The 22,025-nt window shown below is 40.8% G+C and overlaps 1 protein-coding gene across 2 annotated transcripts in view; it reads right to left on the bottom strand.

Moving 5' to 3' along the window:
• SNX9 (sorting nexin 9) overlaps window positions 1-22,025 on the bottom strand; it is an 84,573-nt gene that overhangs the window by 34,331 nt on the left and 28,217 nt on the right. For both annotated transcript variants that reach the window (XM_072141050.1, XM_072141049.1), the window contains exons 2-4: window positions 11,808-11,894; window positions 2,706-2,780; window positions 445-552 (exon numbers count right to left, since the gene is read on the bottom strand). In XM_072141050.1, the coding sequence (XP_071997151.1) occupies window positions 445-552; window positions 2,706-2,780; window positions 11,808-11,894 (270 nt within the window). The remainder of the gene's footprint in view (window positions 1-444; window positions 553-2,705; window positions 2,781-11,807; window positions 11,895-22,025) is intronic.

The following is a 22,025-nucleotide window of genomic DNA, read 5'->3' on the forward strand; positions in this document are numbered from 1 at the left end:
CCACATTGTTGCAGGTAGAGACAGATCTGTGCACTCTTCCATGCGCACCGAGTATGATATCATCAGGCGGCGCCATCCCATCTCATACAGTGTGCATGGGCAAAGAGCACAGAACGGTCTCTGTGCACACTGCTGCACTGGAAGCTGATAAAGCCATTAATTTTTTATGACTTGTGTCTACTGCATTTCATTAATGAGGGGAGACTGCTGCCCACTGATGCCTCAATTAATGTAATTTGATATATTTTTATTTTTTAGTAGTTTCTACATTTCCCTCCCTAGGCTTATACTTGAGTTAATAAGTTTTGTGGTAAAATTCAGTGCTTATATTCAGGATGGCTATTACTATAATGGTATATACAGTACATATCAAATAAATGAACATTATATATAATCTTAAAAATCACATGCCATAACAACATAAACATGTCGCAATAGACATACCTGTTCGCCGTTATTGGTCGCAGCATGCTGTGCAATACTTCCAGAGAGGGAATCCAAAAAAGCCAAATCAGCTGCAGTATTACTTGAAGAAGCACCATCTGATACAAACTATTAAAAAAACTTCAATGCAACACGCTGTAAAATAGTTGTATTTAGAAAAAATCAAACAGAAATTAGATAAAAGGGTACACTTGGAGAGGCCTCCTAGTTTACACGATTGGCTAGTTTTAGTTTAAAGAAAAAAGAGCAGATGTAATATTCTGAATATAAATTTTATTTAGACATAACAATACAAGAGTAAAAACAATTAAAAACCACAAATGGGTCAAAACTCAGGTCCCCCAGGTGTACATTTAGGCATCACCAAATTCATAATTGTACAAAAATGTCTATAAATATATGTGCTTAAGCAAACTTGAGCGTATCTTGTGTAAAAGATTTTTTACATTCAATCATAACGCGTATCACATGTCAATTAAAGTGCATAGTGAATTCATATAGAAACTCAAGTGCAAAGTTTAGCAATAAAGTGCAAATTATAAACGTTTTAAGAGATATTACCAGTAATCTGGGTCCTGGGGGAGAAGGTAGGAAGGCCCCACGCGTATCGCCCGCTAAAGCTAAAGCGGGCGATACGCGTGGGGCCTTCCTACCTTCTCCCCCAGGACCCAGATTACTGGTAATAGCTCTTAAAACGTTTATAATTTGCACTTTATTGCTAAACTTTGCACTTGAGTTTCTATATGAATTCACTATGCACTTTAATTGACATGTGATACGCGTTATGATTGAATGTAAAAAATCTTTTACACAAGATACGCTCAAGTTTGCTTAAGCACATATATTTATAGACATTTTTGTACAATTATGAATTTGGTGATGCCTAAATGTACACCTGGGGGACCTGAGTTTTGACCCATTTGTGGTTTTTAATTGTTTTTACTCTTGTATTGTTATGTCTAAATAAAATTTATATTCAGAATATTACATCTGCTCTTTTTTCTTTAAACTAAGATTACCTTATCTCAGATGTAACACATTACCCTATACCCCGTGTCTCTAGTATACACGATTGGCTAGTTGTAATTATTGGTGGCCCCCAAAGTAAGAACAATACTGTTCAGCTGTAATGTCACCCATTCCTGCTCCTATGACCACTGTGGCCACGTGACAGCTGACACTTCCAGTCCAGCCACAAGTGTGAACATGGCATCAGTGGCCGCAAGAAAGTACCTGTCGTGGTCCCCCGGCTTCCCACACTCATGCTCCACACCTCATATATACATATATATATATAACAACTCTAACTACTTGCATACTTTAGGCCCTGTGCTGTAGATAGTACCTAACTTGTTTTATGGTAAAACCCCTTTAATGCCAATGAATGATTGGAGGTAGGGGGTTTGAAACCCTGTCTGATGAAAGGACCTGTGTGCCCTAAAAGCTTGCAGCAAATATATTTTTTTGGTTAGCCAATAAAGGTATCATTCCTTAAGCACTTTTGTTTTTTTACACAAAAGTATTTAACATCTCAGAAGGATTTTTATTTTTATTTTTGCTAACTAACATGTTACTTCTACACTTTTCTCAACATACTATAACTTCATGAAAGGTCCCTAAATTGTTTCTCTTTCATCTACTGCTGCCTATTTGAGGACCTGGATGGCGGAGACAGGGTATCCTACACAGTATTCTGTAAATAGGGTAAATGTGAAGTGTACAGTACACCCAGCTTCATATCCTGCTAGGGAGGAAGATAAATGTACATCTGCTCAGCTCTCCTAGTGATCAGATAAAGAGTTTTAAAAGTGCATCTTATAATCAGTAAGAAAGCAGTCTGGATCTGATACTGCAGACGTCACTGACTATCAAATAGAAAACCCTTTTAGCAATATTGTATCATGCTAAAAAATGCATAGTAAGAAAAATATGGTATGTATGTAATAATAGCTTTCATATAAGTGAATTGTATAGTTTGCATATAATTTATGCTACAAAATAAATATAATTTCTCAAAAATAAAAAATACAATGTTTCATTTCTCTTTAGAAAAATGCCAGCAAAAGAATCTCTGTGCTATGTTCACCATATTTTAATGTACTACAAGTCCAGAAAAAAGGTAGATTCTGTAATTGCAGTTAAATCATAATGTTCACATGAGTGTTTTGCTATGGCTTATATCTTATTAGGGACTGTCCAGCTGCATTCCAGCATTTGAAACTGAGTTACTTATTGAACATAAATACCAGTATATCACTTACCTCTACATAATCTGTTGGTACAAGCCCTCTATCACCTTGGTTGTTCTTTGCTTCTATCCATCCGCCACCAATGTCCTGCAAGAGTATAGGAATTTGGTTTCAGAAGCAAGTCATGGTTTGAAATGCAGGATCTTTAAAGCAGTAATAAAAGCCCCTGTATGTTACATTCCATTTTCATAAATCTGACCTTACCTGCCCCATTGTATAGCTGTTAACTTACACATGATGACAAAATAAGCAGTGCAAAAAAATTACCATATAACAAATATAGTAAAAGACAAAAGAGAACATCAATAGATTTGCTTAATGTTTTTCCCCATAGTAATCAACAATTAATCAGGTCTATATAACCAAGGCAGTGGACAAGAAAGAAAACATTAGAAATATAGAGAGCGTAAGACTGAAATAATGGATGTGGGTGTTACTATCAAACACACAAGAGAAAAAAAAATTAAACAAATATTTGACTCCTTCCTCCTTAACAGGAAGCCGTGTACTTCTAGTTGGTCATGGCACAAGAGGAAACTGCTTCTTTATTAGGTCCTCAGCAGAACATGACTGGAAGGGTGTGGCAAGTCTTCTATGCAGCATTCCCAGACTTACCCTTTGGTCTAGCCTCCTCTGTCTTCTTGGACAGTCTGAATTGTCTACAATTTCTAACACAGGGTAAAGGCCCTCCCAGAACTGTCACGTCTAAGTAGATTCCTTTTCTTAATTTAAGGTAAATGAAATGAAATTTTCTACATTTAACCTGTAATTGAGACCCATTTTTTCTATTTTAAGGACAAGCCCTCAATATTAAAATTGGCGACAGTCTGAAACCACAACCACATAGGATGGAACCACAGGTGGAAGTGGATGTTTGTGAAGGTCGTTGTGTTCTCTGTGCTGGGAACAAAAGAGAGATGGAAGAAAGATTGTGACATTCTCTGTACTTGAGGAGATACATTAGATCAGATCTCTCACAGGGATGCATTGAGTGAATCCATCTACAACCCAGAAAATGACAAGTGGGCGTTGCCAATACCATTGTCAACAAAGCCTGAGAACAGGGAACAGGGATATGCAAGAAAGTGGGAAACGCAAGCAGACTGCTAACACCAGATGTTTTTTCATTGTAAAAAGTAATGCAACACAAGCTATTTCCTTCTTCAAAAATACCCCTGACCACCACCCCCACACTCAAAGAAATTAAATAGTCAAGTGCTATTAAAACTTGTCCAAATCAATCAGTATGAAGAGAATCATTCTGTACTTCAGAATGAACACGGTAAAAAGAAAGCCAATATAACAATGAGTATTTGTATTTATTTCCCTATTTTTATTTTATTTTATTTTTTTTCAGTTTCTCAATACAGAATTTACCTAAATTGACCTAAAATGGTGCTGATAAAAACACATCACACACAAAAAGCAAATACTACAGGCAATAAAAATGAAAAAGTCTTGGCTCTTGGCAAAAAAAAAAAATTGGTAAAATTTTATGATCCACAACTCATGATTCAGTAAATCTACATAAAACACAGGGAAATGTAGTTGTGTTCAACTAAGAATTTATCCCTACTACAGGTACTTTAGATTTTCTGAGTAAGGCAGTCGTAATTCTCTCATAGTTTTATTGAACTCCCTCAAGACAATGCATTCAGACAGGTAGAGCAGTCATGAGATAGTAATAAAGCGAATGGACTGTGAACTTTATGGTATTGTGACAGCTACCAAAGAAAAGATTACCGTTCCTGTCAAGAAATGATGTCATTCTATGAGAAACACGTGACCAGCTATTTTTATACACTGTGACATATTGCAGAGTAAGTTTCTCTGAATCAGAGGGAGCACATGACTCGTCACCACAAGTATGACCTCTTTATAACTCCGTTTTTAAATTAAATAATATACAGGCAGTCCCCGGGTTACATACAAGATAGGGTCCGGAGGTTTGTTCTTAAGTTGAATTTGTTTGTAAGTCGAAACTGTATATTTTGTAAAATTTTGTAAAAATTTGGCCCCAGTGACAATTGGAGTTTAAACATTTTTTGCTGTAATGGGACCAAGGCTTATCAATAAAGCTTCATTACAGACACCATACAGCTGATCATTGCAATCTGGGACTATAGTAAAGCATTCAGAAAGCTTCACCAGAGGTGAGAGGGGTCTGTCTGTAACTATGGGTTGTCTGTAAGTCGGGTGTCCTTAAGTAGGGGACCGCCTGTATCTGTTAATGTATGATTTCTTCATGTCACTATCTATACAGTATTTTGTAAAAGTTACCATGTCCTGAATATTTATCTTTGGCCACTAGGCTTAAAAATAGAATGACACCTGTTAATTCTCTAGAGGTTTTCAGCAGTCACCTCATTTACATCACAGCCAGAACTACAATAAAAGAGAACACCTACGTAGAGAATCATGGAATCGAGTTTGGCCTTCTGCACATGAACGGGTTCTTTCGCGGACGTGTGTTAGCCGTTGTTTCCACATCTAGCACGTTTTAAGACCATACTAGGAAGTGTACTTGAGATGACCCCGCAAAAGATGCCACTAATTTTACCAGGTCCAATTTAACACAAAATAACAATAAGCTTCTTAATAGTACATGGGTAGCATCGTAGATGACTTCTGTCAGACTTCCTAGGGTTTATGTAACTAAGAAATTTTACATTTTTTTTCAAGGAAAAAAAAAAAAAAAAAAAAGGTCAAATCAAATGCATTTCCTTACAACCTAAATATATATGTAAAAAAAAAAAAAAACCATAATCAAAAATAGGTTTGGTATACCCACATTCCAAAATGCTTGATCTGTTAGAATACTGCCAAAAAGAAATAAATGGTACACTAAAGTATCCTAGATCACAATTAAATATTTTAGTTAAAATTCTTTTTCATTCATTACATAGTGGAACGTGTTGAGAATAATAAAACATAAAAAATGATCAAAGAAAATGAAAATCAATATCCCATGTAAGTCTGGCGATGGAATGGTACTTAAAAAGTGGAATATCACAGCGAAGATCCATAAGAAAATGGTTCATTTGTGAGGGTTCAGGTACGGTCCCTATACCCAACCCCTAACATAATTTTGCGGTTCCGGTCTGGACGAAACCTCAATAGGTCCACTCATCAATATGCATAACTGGACAGGTTGATTTCACAGAAGTGTGAATGGGGATGCACTGTGTTGTTTAACCCCCTCACGCTTTGTGATGGATATATCCGCCACGGAGCTATGAAGGGTGTATGAAGAGGGCTCACGGGCTGAGCCCTCTTTATACAGAGATGGGCTTTGCTGCCTATTGCAACAAAGACCCCATCGCTTTCACTCACGGTCTGTGTTAACCTGTTTTTTTCCGGTGGCGGCACCGAAAGCATGGCAGCGCATGGCGGCCATGCTTCCTCAAATCGCCGCTCCCCCGAACCACATTGGGGGGGGGGGGGGTCGATCGGTTGCCATGACAGCTTCGGGTCTTCGTTTGACCGGAGGCTGAATGGCTTCTGCCTATTCATTACAATGAGCCAGTGGCTCATTGTAATGTATAGTGTGCAGAAATGTCATATACTGCGATACAGTTGTATTGCAGTGTACGGTAGGAAAGATCTGACCATCTAGGGTTACTGTACCCTAGATGGTCTAAGAAATAGTGACAAAAAAAAGAAAAAAAAAGTTCAAATCACCCCCCTTTTCCCTAGAACTGATATAAAATATAATAAACAGTAAAAATCACAGACACATTAGGTATCGCCGCATCCCAAAATGCCCGATCTAGCAAAATATTAAAATGGTTATTGATGGCGGTGACCTCCGAAACGGGAAATGGCGCCCAAATGTCCGAAATGCGACTTTTACACCTTTTTACATGACAAAAAAATTATCAAAATGTCGCACAGTCCTCAAAATGTTAGCAACAAAATCATCAGCTCATTTCGCAAAAAATGACACCTCACCGTGCACCAAAGTATGAAAAATTCAGAAGATGGCAAAAATTTTTTTTTCTTATTTGTGCACATTCCTTTAATTTTTGAAAATGTATTAAAAAGCTCACCTCACGCAGCTCTGTACATGGAAAAATGAAAAAGGTATGGATTTATAAAGGTGGAGAGCGAGAAATGAGCGAAAATACCCTGCGTCCTTAAGGGGTTAAAGGAAACCTACCATTTGTTTTAATGCAGTATGAAGCAAACATACCTTGAGAATGCTGTAGCTACACTGATGCACCACAGTCATCATATCTTGGTTAATGCCTGTGCTGAGTGGTTTTGCTGATAAAACAGATATAACATTATAATAATGAAGCTCTGCCCCTTCTATGGCTCCTTCAGCGCTTGCTTCTGAGCTTCTCATAGCAGGAGAGTTTTTCTCTGAAGGAGAAGATGATGCAATCACCGCTGCTGTCTTTTGTCTCATATTTTTTGTCTCAGCTTTCCCAAGGTCCTGAATGTTATAATAGTTTTTTCAGCAATATCACTCAACTCAGGGATCAACCAAGATATGATCCTGCATCAGTGTAGCAACAGCATTCTCAATGGTAGGTTTCCTTTAAGTGTTCCCTTTATTTTTTTGAGCAGTGCATAAAAATGATTGATGAGCTCATGCAGAGAACGCATTATAGATATTGTTTACAGATATGGACAGAAAGAGGGGATAGGCTACTGTTTTCTGCCCACAGAGGAGGTCACGTGACCATTCTTTCTGTGTTGCTGTGACAAGTAGCAGAGCCGAGTATGTTCCTCTGTGGATGCATTAGTCTCCTACAAAGAATAGTGAGGTAAAAGATCTCCCATGTTCTCTATGAGTCTCTTCATCCCAGTCTGTCATTCCACAGAACTATATCGGTCACTCTCTCTGTACCTCAAGCTGTGTCAAAGACTCCGCTGCACCCCTACCCCACCATCTACTCTGGGCACTTTCTGTATAGTGCTATTAAACCTTAGTGCGCGCAAAGCACAGACTATACACTTCATGTAACTGTTTCACTGTGGTTTCTACAACTTATTACATTCTCCTCCATGTGATAACAGCTGCCAGGCTATTCTACATATACATGCTCTATGTCCCCTATTAAGTGTTCAGTGAATTTATTTAATGAATGTGAGGACACAAAGTATTATGGTAAGTTAGGGCACCCTCAATTCAGTTGCAACACCCTCGCCGATGCAATGGCGAGGGAGGGTTTGCGAATACGTCCCACCTGCATGTAATCCCATTACATTACATGGTCTTTATAGGACATAGGGGTATTGCAGTGGTTAATCCTGCCTGGCAAGGCAGGAGTTAAGTATTTTGTATAATGCAAGATGCTGTCATCCAATGATATGTGTTACATCCTGTGCTCTGTAAGCTGAGATGTGATTGGAGGAGCAGCCACCACCTGACCAAAGGGAGGTAATAAAATCCCCCTGGCCAGGTATGTTCTGGGTCTTTCCAGAGATCTTTTCAGAGAGATTCTGTTGTAGGAGAATCAGTGAGTGAGTGAGTAATCTCTGTCTAGCCCATACCAGAGCAGGAAGAGCCTAGCCCCTGCTTCTGAAGAGTGGAGCATTAGACTAGAGTTAGTGTAGTGAGGAAAAGGGGTATCATCTTACCTTTGAAGGTGATACCTGAAGCCCTACAGGATAAGCTGAAGCTTCCTACCAGGACACAGCTGCCTCCCAGCCTGCCCTCTACATCCAGGCTGGTGAACTATCTCCTGAGGCTCCCTCCAACTCACATCTCGGCACTCCATCTACCTGTTAAAGGCACGTTGCTGCGGTTCCTGCGGTTCAAATAAAGAACTGTAAGTTGTTTTCCTCAACTTCGGTCTCCGTCTGGTCCCTGCTAATACGGCTGCCTTCATCACCGGCACCCTGTCCATCACCCAGAGACTCACACTCGGGACATTAAGGGGTTGCCCCAGGGAGATCCGCTATAGCAGCCTCTCCCTCATCTTTTCTTGCCAACACCACCCTGCTGGAGACCTGCCAGGCTGTAGGACAGCCCTCCGGTTCCCCCGTACCAAGCACCGTGACAATAGCGTGCTTAGGCCGCAACCGCCAGCCACTCCGGTACCGCGGGCCCCGGCTGTCTCCAGGCCTCACCTCAAGGGCTAGGCCCCGGTGGGGGATGTTGCACAGTGCTAGTGAAAAAGATCTTTGACAAGCAGCTTCAAAACAGAAAATACCATAACTCTGGTTGAGCAACACAAGATAGGCATCATTCTGTTTGTTTTTAAAGGGGGAATCACATATGATAATTTAGGTTTTACGTTACGCTTTATGTCCAGACCCTGATGCTGTAAAGTAGCAGTGCTAATGACTAATTCATCATGCTGTCCAAAGTAGTTAAGTACTTTACAATTATGGTAACCTTTAACAGGAAATTCCATTTACACTAAATACATCATCCCCAAGATAGCTTACTGAAATCCTTGCATTATGACTACAACACTGACAGAAATTTCCTGCCTCCAAAAGAAAGAACAAAAACTTGCATCATGGATACTTACAATGACTGATTGGACATGGAAATCACAACTTCTAACCCCTTTCCTACAATGTGTAGTGATCTGGCTTTCAGTATAATAATAGGACAGTGTTCTTATACGAATATGAATAAACCAACAGATGTCTGGATAAATAATGAGCATTGCATCTAAGAGGTTGGATAGAGAAGGTGTTTGCTAAATGCATTTTTTTGGTACTAAAGTATGTCCTGAGTACTGAGGTATGGCACCTGAAAGCCTAATAATATTGTGCCAGTAAGTAAAAATAAGGTAACAGGAAAAAAAAAGATTAATTGGTTATACAATGTCAGCAAAAGTTAATACCGTAACATTCTTTCATTTATTAAATTACGGTAATATAAAATTATTACAATATTTATCCCTCATGTTTACTGCACGGTCAACAAAATAAAAAAGTAATAAGTGCAGTTAAATTTAATAGTATATGCATCTCAAAGAAGCATCTAAAAATCAGACTATATAAAAAAAAAAAAAATATATATATATATACATATATACATATATATATATACATATATATATATTTACATATATATATATACACACACTCACCGGCCACTTTATTAGGTACATCATGCTAGTAACGGGTTGCCCCCCTTTTGCCTTCAGAACTTGCTCAATTCTTCGTGGCATAGATTCAACAAGGTGCTGGAAGCATTCCTCAGAGATTTTGGTCCATATTGACAAGATGGCATCACACAGTTGCCGCAGATTTGTCGGCTGCACATCCATTATGCGAATCTCCCGTTCCACCACATCCCAAAGATGCTCTATTGGATTGAGATCTGGTGACTGTGGAGGCCATTTGAGTACAGTGAACTCATTGTCATGTTCAAGAAACCAGTGTGAGATGATTCCAGCTTTATGACATGGCGCATTATCCTGCTGAAAGTAGCCATCAGATGTTGGGTACATTGTGGTCATAAAGGGATGGACATGGTCAGCAACAATACTCAGGTAGGCTGTGGCGTTGCAACGATGCTCAATTGGTACCAAGGGGCCCAAAGAGTGCCAAGAAAATATTCCCCACACCATGACACCACCACCACCAGCCTGAACCGTTGATACAAGGCAGGATGGATCCATGCTTTCATGCTTTCATGTTGTTGACGCCAAATTCTGACCCTACCATCCGAATGTCGCAGCAGAAATCGAGACTCATCAGACCAGGCAACGTTTTTCCAATCTTCTACTGTCCTATTTCAATGAGCTTGTGCAAATTGTAGCCTCAGTTTCCTGTTCTTAGCTGAAAGGAGTGGCACCCGGTGTGGTCTTCTGCTGCTGTAGCCCATCTGCCTCAAAGTTCGACGTACTGTGCGTTCAGAGATGCTCTTCTGCCTACCTTGGTTGTAACGGGTGGCGATTTGAGTCACTGTTGCCTTTCTATCAGCTCGAACCAGTCTGCCCATTCTCCTCTGACCTCTGGCATCAACAAGGCATTTCCGCCCACAGAACTGCCGCTCACTGGATGTTTTTTTTTTCCGGACCATTCTCTGTAAACCCTAGAGATGGTTGTGCGTGAAAATCCCAGTAGATCAGCAGTTTCTGAAATACTCAGACCAGCCCTTCTGGCACCAACAACCATGCCACGTTCAAAGGCACTCAAATCACCTTTCTTTCCCATACCGATGCTCGGTTTGAACTGCAGGAGATTGTCTTGACCATGTCTACATGCCCAAATGCACTGAGTTGCCGCCATGTGATTGGCTGATTAGAAATTAAGTGTTAACGAGCAGTTGGACAGGTGTACCTAATAAAGTGGCCGGTGAGTGTATATTATATAATACATATATTCAGATGCCTATATAAACTGGAAAAAAACAAGCTCTTGAATGTGGTGTATTCTAAAAATCCAATAATAAAAATAAGCACACTATTAATATACAAAATATTTAGGAGGATGTCTGAAAATGTAAAAAAAAAAAATTCATTTAAAAAAATAAAAATCAGTTTGGGGGAAAAAACCTCATCACTTAATTTCCTAATGCTTCTTGGGTTCCAGGCCGTTTTTCCTATTAGGTATTTTATGAATAAACAGGAAATGCCTGGTAAATGGTTATTTCAGGTGTTGGGATCAGGAAGTAGAGAGCAATAAAAGAAAAAAAAAAAACTAGCCAAAGTGACTTTATTTTATATATATGCTCTGAAATTGTGTCTTCTGTTTAGGATATCTTAAACACTCCTCAACATATATTTTCAAGTAGAAAACTTAAAAAGGGTGAGAACGGAAGATATTTTTATTTACCAAGGCAAGTACAAATATTGTACTTCCCCTTTTAAGCTGTCCTCTCCTTCCAGTCAAGTGACCCACTAGCAGACAATTTGTGGAATATCTGCAATGTCCCATTTTACTGTGGACTCCGAGGAGGTTCGGAGGTGATACACTCATTACTGAATGTATTCCCACTTTGTGAATACCACGGTCACTGATTGGAGGGGTGTGCCAAGAACATCTACATGTCCCTCCAAGCAGTAATGTGTTTGATGTAATGCACGGCACATGGGGAATAGCAGGATGTCATATGACCATACATAAGTAGGGCAATATATACAAGGTAACAAGAACAGAACAATACAAACTTTGAAAAAAAAAATCTTTATTTCTAACCTTATTGGTAATTGTGAGAATTTCCCCTTCTTTCACGGTTAGTTCATTATTTCCAGGTTCAGCAACAAAATCATACAAAACTTTAGCCTGAAATGTAAAAAAAACACAATTATTATTCATTGCTGGTATTGATTTGTCATTTCAGCTGCACTAAAAATATCTGCCGACTCATATTTAGTCATATTCTCTTTCAGGAAATTAGAAAGCTCAGGAAAGCTAAATGGCCATTTACATTTGTGTTTGCAGATCAGAACAAGCATTTAGACAAATGAAATTATTTTGTCTTCTGGAGAGAACACCAGTTTTACTGTAAGCCTGTAAATAACACCGGGTCATATTCATTGTTGAATTCATTCATTGGTGCGTCAGTCTGAAATCTTGTTTCTAATATGATTAAGATCTAAACACAGATCTAAACACATATCTAAACAGGGATACAAACAGAAACTATGGATTCATGAAATCCTGAGTTTGTAGAGTTATAAGGATATTGGAGAAGTTGTTGATTTTTTTTGGTCATGGTTAAGGAAGACATCCCCTGAAATAAGACTTAGGCCCCTTTCACACTTGCGTTTTTCACGCGCGTTTTCTGCGCGTGCTTTTGACGCGCAGAACTTGCATTGCACTCTGACCCATTGTAACCAATAGGTCTTTTCAGACTTGCATTTTTTTTAACGCGCGTTTAAATCTCGACATGCTCTACTTTTGCAAGTCACGCGCGTGAAAAACGCACCATACAAGTCTATGGAGATGCATCAAAAACGCATTGCACTCTGAGACACTTGCAAGTGCAATGCAAGTGCAATGCGTTTTTCACGCATCAATTGCCATAGAAAAGATAGAGCTCAGTCCTGAGTCCATTTCACGCGCGTTTTCTGCGCGTGAAAAACGCAATGAAATTGCATCAAAAACGCGCGTGAAAAACTGAGACACTGAACAAACTCTGACTGAAAACTGATTGCACTCTGATGCAAAATGCGCGTTTTTCACTGACCAAAAACTGATCGCACCCTGATCAAACTCTGACGTGAAATGCAGTGTGGAAGGGGCCTTAGTGCCTCTTTAGGAGCAAAAATGAATCTAAGATACTGGGGCACATTTACTTACCTGTCCGACAGAGTTCACCCGAAGTGCATTGTCCAACGTCAATGCACTGTGTCGCAATTCACAAAGATCGTGCGCCGTTTTCCTGCATCTGTTGCTTCCCCACTAAGGTCAACCAGAGTACAGCTTCTTCTTCCCGGTGTATGTAAGTGCATTGGTTGCGACACAATTTGAATATTAAATCCTGCGCTCAGTCCGAATCAGTCGGATCGTCGCCTGATTGCTGTTGCATGAAAGCCAGCGCAATTGCGCCACAACCCGGTCGCGTGCGACCCAATCCCAGTTAAATACCTGTCACCGACGAAAGTGCGATCCGTGGACCCTTTATAAATAAGCCACACTATCTTACTTTCAGGGAAACACAGTAAATTTAATATACTGTATATTCAGAGTATAAATATACAGGGAAATTTTTTTGAGATGACCATTGAAAATTGAAAACTGGTCTAAAACTATAGCCATCTCAAAAAGGTGGTTGGTTTGTATTCTCAAAGAGCTGTTTTTTGGTGAGGTTTCACTATATACACTGCTCAAAAAATAAAGGGAACACTCAAATAACACATCCTAGATCTGAATGAATTAAATATTGCCATTGAAGGGGCATGGCTGAGCATGCAGTGAGATGCATGTAGGGAGAGGTCCCACCGATTACCATGCTTTTCTCCAGTACTTGCCCGAACCCTGGCTCCAAAACCAGCAATCCTTCTGCAGACATCACCTGGCACGTTGCGGCACAGCTCCATAATATGCCTTCTAAAGGCAGCCAAAGCGTGAAAGCATTTTGCGGTGCAGATTTCCAAGATGGCATCTGTGCATCCACTCCCGCACCCTCCCGCCGCCAAAAGGATATCACAGATGCTGGGATGCTTTGCCAGGCAGACATGGGGAGGCCGATCGGGCCCTCCTGAAAATACATGGCAGCTACATGACAGCTAGACCCGTCAGCAGGGACCTGGATCTGTCGTAAGATGAGCTCTCAGATAATATGGAGGTGAATGACCAAATGACTGTACAGACACCCAGGTCAGCTAGGGTCTCCCCACAGGCTGCTGAACCCACCATTGCAGACATTTTGATGGCAGTAGCCTACTGTAATACCACCATCAGCTCCCTCACACAGCAGGTGGAGGGCATGAGGAACGACCTATATATTCTGCAACATGACGTGCATAAAATATCTGAACACACTAGATAAGTAGAGCAAAGAACTTCAGAACTTGAGGATGACATGACAAAATGTAAAAAAGCTTCCAGATGTGCACAGTCCGAGATTGAGATAAAACTGATGACCTAGAAAATAGGGCACATATCTGCATAGATGCAAAATCCGTATGTTCTCCTTTCTGTTCGTTATGGTCTATGTCCCGCTTCCTATACAAATGTGGTATGGAACTTAGTGATGGCATATATTGCAAGACATCCGGAGATATCATGGCCCTCATGAAGGCCTTGACAGACATAGATTAACGACAGATGGGAATATTGGGGGAGTGACTCCTTTTGGTACATTACTCTCAGAGGTGGGCACGATAGACTTATGGAAAGTTCGGTACCCACACTCTAGACAATACTCCTGTTGCTTCTCAACTTCTGCCTCTCTCTCCTGGATTGACTTGGCATTGGGGAACTCTGGAACGTTGCCTCGAGTGACTGATGTTCAGCATCTCCCAAGAACGCTATCTGCCCACTCGCCTATGTTAATCACCATCACCACTCGAGGGGAATCTCACATCTCGGTCAGGTTGTGGAAGATTAATCCCTTTTGGCTGACACAACCGCAGGTTGCGGGTAATGTCCCTAGCGACCTTACTCAATTCTTTGGGGAGAATGCTGAGAGTGACTCACTGCAATGGATGTGGGAAACTATGAGGATTTTAAGGGGTGTCCTGATGAAATATGTGAGTGTTACTAAGTCTAGGTCCATTGCACTAGATAAGACTATGCAATTGGAAATGCACAGGGCAGAGATGGACTTTATTGACAATTTGTTAGTTAGAGGTGGCAGCTAGAAAACGAATGTTTACAAAACAAAGATTATTTGAGGAAGGGGAGAAAGTGGGCTCCTCAGTTTACAGTTCCCCGCAGATAATGCCAGCCAGAGAGCAGTTTTAACACTGGGCGCCAACAAGGCATTTGATAGCATTGAGTGGTCCTACCTCTGGAAGGTCATGCAGGCGATGGGCTTTAGCCCGGGATTCATCACCTTGGTCAAGTTGATGTACTCTGCCCCGCGGGCGAGAAAATGGGCGAATGGAGAGCTTTCTGAGCGGTTTCCCCTTACTATGGGTTCCCGTCAGGGCTGCCCCCTATCGCCTATGCTGTTCTCCATTGCTATACAACCATTGGCGGCTGCGGTCAGGTTGTCTGCTGATATTGTGGGGTTTCGATATGGTCAGTTACATAACAAAATAGCATTATATGCAGATAACGCCCTACGGTTTCTGGGAGACACTGGACCTTCCCTGGGAGCACTAATGCATCTATTGATGGAATTTGGATCTCTATCAGTTCTAACTATTAACTGGCACAAAAGTGGGATGTTTCCCCAAATGGGGTAATGTTTGTATTGTTTAAAATGTAAAATCAAATCTGTTAACCAATGGAGGCCTACATTTGTGGCCACCATGTAACTGTAGGACCTCCTTACAACACCTCGGCATTCTCCTGATGAGGTTGCAGATGGTCTCCTAAGGGATCTCCTCCCAGACCTGGACTAAAGCATCCGCCAACTACTGGACAGTCTGTGGTGCAACGTCATGTTGGTGGATGGAGCGAGACATGATGTCCCAGATGTGCTCAATTGGATTCAGGTCTGGGGAACAAGGGGTTCAGTCCATAGCTTCAATGCCCTCATCTTGCAGGAACTGCTGACACACTCCAGCCAAATGAGGTCTAGCACTGTTCTGCATTAGGAGGAATCCAGGGCCAACCGCAGCAGCATATGGTCTCACAAGGGGTCTGAGGATCCCATCTCAGTACCTAATGGCAGTCAGGTTACCTTTAGCGATCACACAGAGGGCTGTGCGGCCTTCCAAAGAAATTCCATCCCTTACCATTATTGACCCAACGCAAAACCGGTCATGCTGAAGGATGTTACAGGCAGCTGAACGCTCTTCACGGCGTCTTCAAACACTTTCATGTCTGTCACGTGCTCAGTGTGAACCTGCTTTCATCTGTGAAGAGCACAGGGCGCCAATGGAAAATTAAATGTGGACTTTTTAATAGGACTACGGAATACTACAACCGAAGAGAGGTGAAGTACTCATGCCAAATGTACCGTTGTTGATGTTACTAAACTTGACACAGTGGCAGACCAAATCAAAGTGAGTGGCTACCGTAAGCCAACAGCCACAAATGCGTTATTGCATTATAATAGCGCCCACCCCGATCACGTAAAAAAAGCTGTACCATATGGACAGTTCGTCCGTCTGAGACGTATAAATGATTCCGATGAGTCTTTCCATAAACAAGCCCTTGAACTGAAGGACAGACTTAGATTAAGGGGTTATCCAGAAAACATCATTAAGACAGCTTACGATAAAGCAACAAAATTAGACAGACATCAATTATTATATAGGAGGGAAACAAAAAGAAATAGCGATAGATTCACCTTCACTTTCGACTTCTGCCCAAACGAAAGAAATATACGCAAAGCCATACAAAAGAATTGGGTTATACTTGAAAGAGATCCTGAGTTAAGGAAGGTTACTGCACATAGGCCCATGATTTCATTTAAACGCAACCCCACCATGAGAGATCTATTAGTTAATAGCAAATTCAGTGACAAAAAAACTACCTGGTTAGATAGAGAGATCCCAAAAGGCAACTTCACCTGCCACCATTGCAATTTTTGCAGATTTCACTTAAGAACAAGATCATTAAACATAGGGGGGGTCACCACTATGGTGGAACAATTCATCAGTTGTAAAACGGACTATGTAGTCTATGTCATATTTTGCACATGCAGACGATTTTATATCGGTAAGACAATCAGACCACTCTACATACGGTTCAGAGAGCACCATCATTCCATAACATCCGGAAAAGGTTCACTAAGATTGATAAAACACATACGAGATGCCCACGCTGGCGACCCCAACTCTCTTACATTTGCAGGGATTGAACGTGTCATGCCTAAAACAGATGGAGGCGATAGACATAGGGAACTTCTGCGCCGTGAGGCAAAATGGATACTTAAAACAGAGGCAGAGGGCCCGATAGGTCTAAATGACAAAAATGACATGGCTGTCTTCATCTAGGCATAACAGTCCAATGTTTAAAGTGCATATAAATCCTCCTTGCCTGTACAATTTTTCTAATTTCAAATGATGGTCTTACATTGTTCGTTTGTGTACATTATGTGTCTGCACAATTGTTTTTATGATAATCACTTACCCAGTGCATCGGCAGCGCTTTCGCGATGCCCGAGCCTTTTGGAGGTGTGTCCTATCACCTCAGCCGGACTCGCGATCGCGGCGTCATGCACGCCCACACACACCCCCTCGTCACATGACACATTGTATCACATGACGTTGGCGGCTAGGTATTTAATTTGTTACAGCTGCCGGCGTCCCTCACACGGCTAGAGGAAGCGCAGGACTGCGCGAAACGGCCCGTCGCCGTGAGTGATGCCTTGTCACACCTCCCTGCCCACGGGTGTTTAATAAAAGAAGATTGACCTGGTGAGTGCCGCCTTCTTATTTCTACTTCTTCACGCTGTAACATTGTTCTTACAACTGGTTGAGCACCACCGTGACATCTTTGTTTCTATCCAGTGAAGCTACACATGCCCTTGCCTCCTCATCTGAACGTACGGGTTTGGTAGTGCCAGCGGATTCCTTGCACGGGGGGGATTGCCACCACCCCGTTTCTCTGTTGCAATTCTAAACTATAAAGTATTTTTGAAAAAAAGTTTTATGGTGGTCTTAAGTTTAACTACCATATGGTGATTACTAGGAGTGTGAGAGACTCCGAAATATAGACCAGGGTACACACTTAAGAAAGTGAAAGGAGCAACGTATGTTTCAAAGCCAATGGCGAATTTGCCATTCCTGGTGTCCTCTGGCAAATGCCAAGCATCCTGCATAGTGTTAGCCTGTGAGCACAACCCCATCTGTTGACGTCATGTCCTCATACCATCCTCATGGAGTCGGTTCCTAACCGTTTGTGCAGACACATGTAAATTTGTGGTCTTCTGGAGGTCATTTTGCAGGGCTCTGACAGTGCTCCTGCTGTTCCTCCTTCCACAAAGGCATAGGTAGCGGTCCTGCTGCTGGGATGTTGCCCTCATACAGCCCCCTCCACGTCTCATGGTGTACTGGCATTGGTACTGAGAAGTGGTCTGTGGTCCCCACCAGCAGAACCACTTCTTTATTGAGTGTGTCTTGCTAATTGCCTGTGAAACTGATCAGTGTTGCTTTACTTGGAGCTATATTGTGTTGTTTAAATGTGTGTATATAGTGACTATTTCTCTGTAATGGGTACATTTAGCACCTTCAGCAATACTGAAATCCATGAAAAGATTTACATGGCATAAAGGTCTAGGAATGACTTATTCAAGTCAAAGTAGAAAATAAAGTGAGAGTTCATTATAAGATGCAATGATCACCGAGAGCACTGAGAGAAGCAGAAAAATGCATAAACAAGTAGTAAGGGGGTGATTTATCAATAGAGTTGTAGGATAAATGTATTTACATTCAATGGCCCTAGATCAGCTACTCTTCCATGAACTTTTCAAAGATGAATACAGGTTCATAAAAATGCTAAAATGTAAACATTTAGAAAATGGGAAACACAGAAAGCTATAGTAGCATTCCTTCTCATCACTGTATTCTTACAGTCATCATATATTCACATGACCAGTTCTGAGTCATACTGCTGGCTTCAATGGATGAAGTAACAGTGACATCATCAGCCATAAACACACATTTCCGTTTGCTAGATTTATTCCAGGTGAAATACTAAATTATATTGTATAACGTTACATAAAGACCCTTAAACCCTGGAAGAAAGTCACAAAGATCAATGATGTAACTCAGTGATGGCGAACCTTTTAGAGACTGAGTGCCCAAACTACAACCAAGACCCACTTATTTATTGCAAAGTGCCAACACAGAAATGTAATTTGAGATTTATACTCCCTGCTCTGTCACAGCTTTCATTGATACCAGCTCCCTGAGGACACGAATAAAGCAAGAAATTTGGATGATCATTGTAGCTTTGCTCCATGGTCCCATAAACAAGAATTGTCACGGCTGGAGCAAGACCTAAAATGATAATCCAGATCTGTCCACATCTTCCCACTCCTCCAGTAGTCCCAGGTAGTCCTGTCACTTTAAAATATATCTGTGCACAACAAGTCCTGGGCTGTCTGGGACTGCAAGAGGATACCTGGAGTCATCTCTGGTGATGGCCTGAGTGCCCACAGAAAGGGCTCTGAGTGCCACCTCTGGCACCAGTGCCATAGGTTAGCCACCAGTGATGTAACTTAACAACCAAGATATCTGTGTACCTACAAGAACTCAGGTATGTCCCAATAGAGCAAACAGCACCCACTGCACTCTGGTTCCTCTCTCATGTATTTCCTTGACTACAGCATTGTATTATAGTTCTGCCATTAGATATTACAGGATGTATATGGTCTCAAAGCCACTTAGGCTTAAACTCGTTAGTAGCTGCCCAGTGAGTGCGGCAGGCTCTGAGTATGCAGCATTGTCTTTTGGCGATACTGGATTATCTAATATTTAGCGCCTGTGGCCCCTGAGAAGAAGGTAGAAGTGGTCTGACATAATTCGGTTTTCCTTTCATTCTATATAGTGTTTAATTATTATTTTAGAAAACTAGTCTGAGCACAAAGACAAATCTATACACAAAGACTATTAAAAAGGAGTTTATGAAGAAGGAGTATTGGGAAGGGTATAGGAGGGTACTTTCCTTTCTCCGACACAATTCTCCGTTCCCGGTAACATAGAAAAGAAAAACACCAGCAGTCCTTTGCAGTGAAAAAAAGTGCTGTCCTTTATTCACAAAACAATGCAATGTTTTGTCATAAATGCTTAAAACATTGCATTGTTTTGTGAATAAAGGACACCATGTTTTTCAGTGCCACCAAAGGATGGCTGCTGTTCTCTCTTCTATGGAGATTAACATGTATCCCGGCGACTAAGATCAACGGTGCGCACCAGAAAACAGTTTACAGACCCTAATGGGCAGGGATTGCGATCTCAACTCCTCTTGTACAATACCACAAGGCAAGTTTCTCAGCCTGAACCAGAACATGAGAAGCCAGTCTAAAGGCAGAGGAGTTAAATGATTGCCGTAAAAAAAAAACAAACATATATTTATTAATATATATACACACATACATATACATACACATATATATATATATATATATATATATATATATATATATATATACATACACATATATATATAGCATACATACACACATTTTTTTAATTGAAGGTTATCAAATAAAATGTACCGTTGGCAGCATTGGCCATGCATGCTCTTTTGAGACACGCAACCACTTGGATTTAGTGTTCATTACCACAGTAAACCGCAGTCATTTCATTTGTTTCTTTGTGAAATCTCTCCAGCAGCGGTGGTTGTATCTAAGGACAGATCCTTCATTTGTAAATGACGATATGACTACATTTATGGGAAATTATATTCACATAGGGACATTTATTTAATAAAATCCAATTGAAGAAATCTGAATGTACAGCTGGTAATAGCGCTTTAATAGAGTTAAACTCTTTCCTTGCCAGACGTTTTTGGAAATCTTGCGTCAAAACTTTTACACTTTTGATATGTACTAATAAAACCTAAATTACAGCATAAATTATGAAATTTTCTGAAAGCAGACTTGTCCCATTTTCAAAATGCATTGGCATAGGCACCTTTATGCAATTTTGATTCAAAGTGCAAAAGCAAACTTGGTGATTGCATTTGTTTTGTTCAACAGTTGACAGCCCATTCCACCCTTGCAACTATAAAACACACAAAGTTTTTATATGCCAAAAAACCACAAAGTGAGCAAATTTATATATACTACAATACACAACATCAACAGGAATGTACACTTCCAAATATCCTAAAACAAAAGCTATGCAATTTTTGGTTGGAATCCACAAATGTGTTAAAGGACACCTGTCATCTGGTCTGTCACTTGTCCTGTCACTACGACCTGTTGGAGCAGCTCACAAGGATCCCATCCCAGCCTTTATCTAGTTATTTCATACATTTATCATTGTAAAATCATCTATTCTTTATTATGTAAATGAGGCTGGTCACATGGTCAGAGGCAGCAATGTCACCTCTGTTCCCCCTCCCCTCTCCTCCCCCTTCTCAGGTCTGTCTGTAATGTATAGTAAAGCATGGCTAGTGTATCTGCTGACATGCTGCATCCTCCTAATACACAGACACAGACATCAGCTACACATGTACCTGACATGTTCTACTATAACATGACTGCCTGGAGCTGTTGTATCTCTCCTATACACACACACAGGCTGCAGGGGGGGCCAGGAACCACATCATTTTACAGCCTCACACCATTATACAGCCTCACACCATTATACAGGCCGTCAGTCATGCACTGGGGGTGTGGCTGTACCTCCCACTCATGAATAAGCCGGACAGATTGAATATGATAATGACTCATTGGACATTTCACAGGTTATTTGCATACAGCTTTAGGACGTCATTGCTTAGGTTTACAGGCATGTAGAGGGACAATGAAGGGATAGAGGCAATGCTTCCTACTGACTATGAAAATATATTTAGTTTAGGGGGGTTATTTTGCCTGACAGGTTCTCTTTAAAGAATATATAACACACAAATTAAGAGGCTACTATCCTGCCAAAATCTATTTTTTTTTTTAGAAAGCATAGCCTCTATAAAAAGAGAACTTTAGAAATAGCTGCCTTCATGCAACTTTGCAGCAAACTGTGATATTCAGGAATGTTTGTGGGTTTTACATACAACTTAGACAGATTAGGAACAGAGGATTAAATTTTCATCCTCTCACTCCATTACTGAAAATAAAAGACCACTCAAAATATAACAGAGAGCATGTGTGCTGTCAGGATTGTTCTCGGTTGGATGGTG

This window comes from Engystomops pustulosus, chromosome 3, assembly GCF_040894005.1.
Source record: "Engystomops pustulosus chromosome 3, aEngPut4.maternal, whole genome shotgun sequence".
Classification (NCBI taxonomy): domain Eukaryota; kingdom Metazoa; phylum Chordata; class Amphibia; order Anura; family Leptodactylidae; genus Engystomops; species Engystomops pustulosus.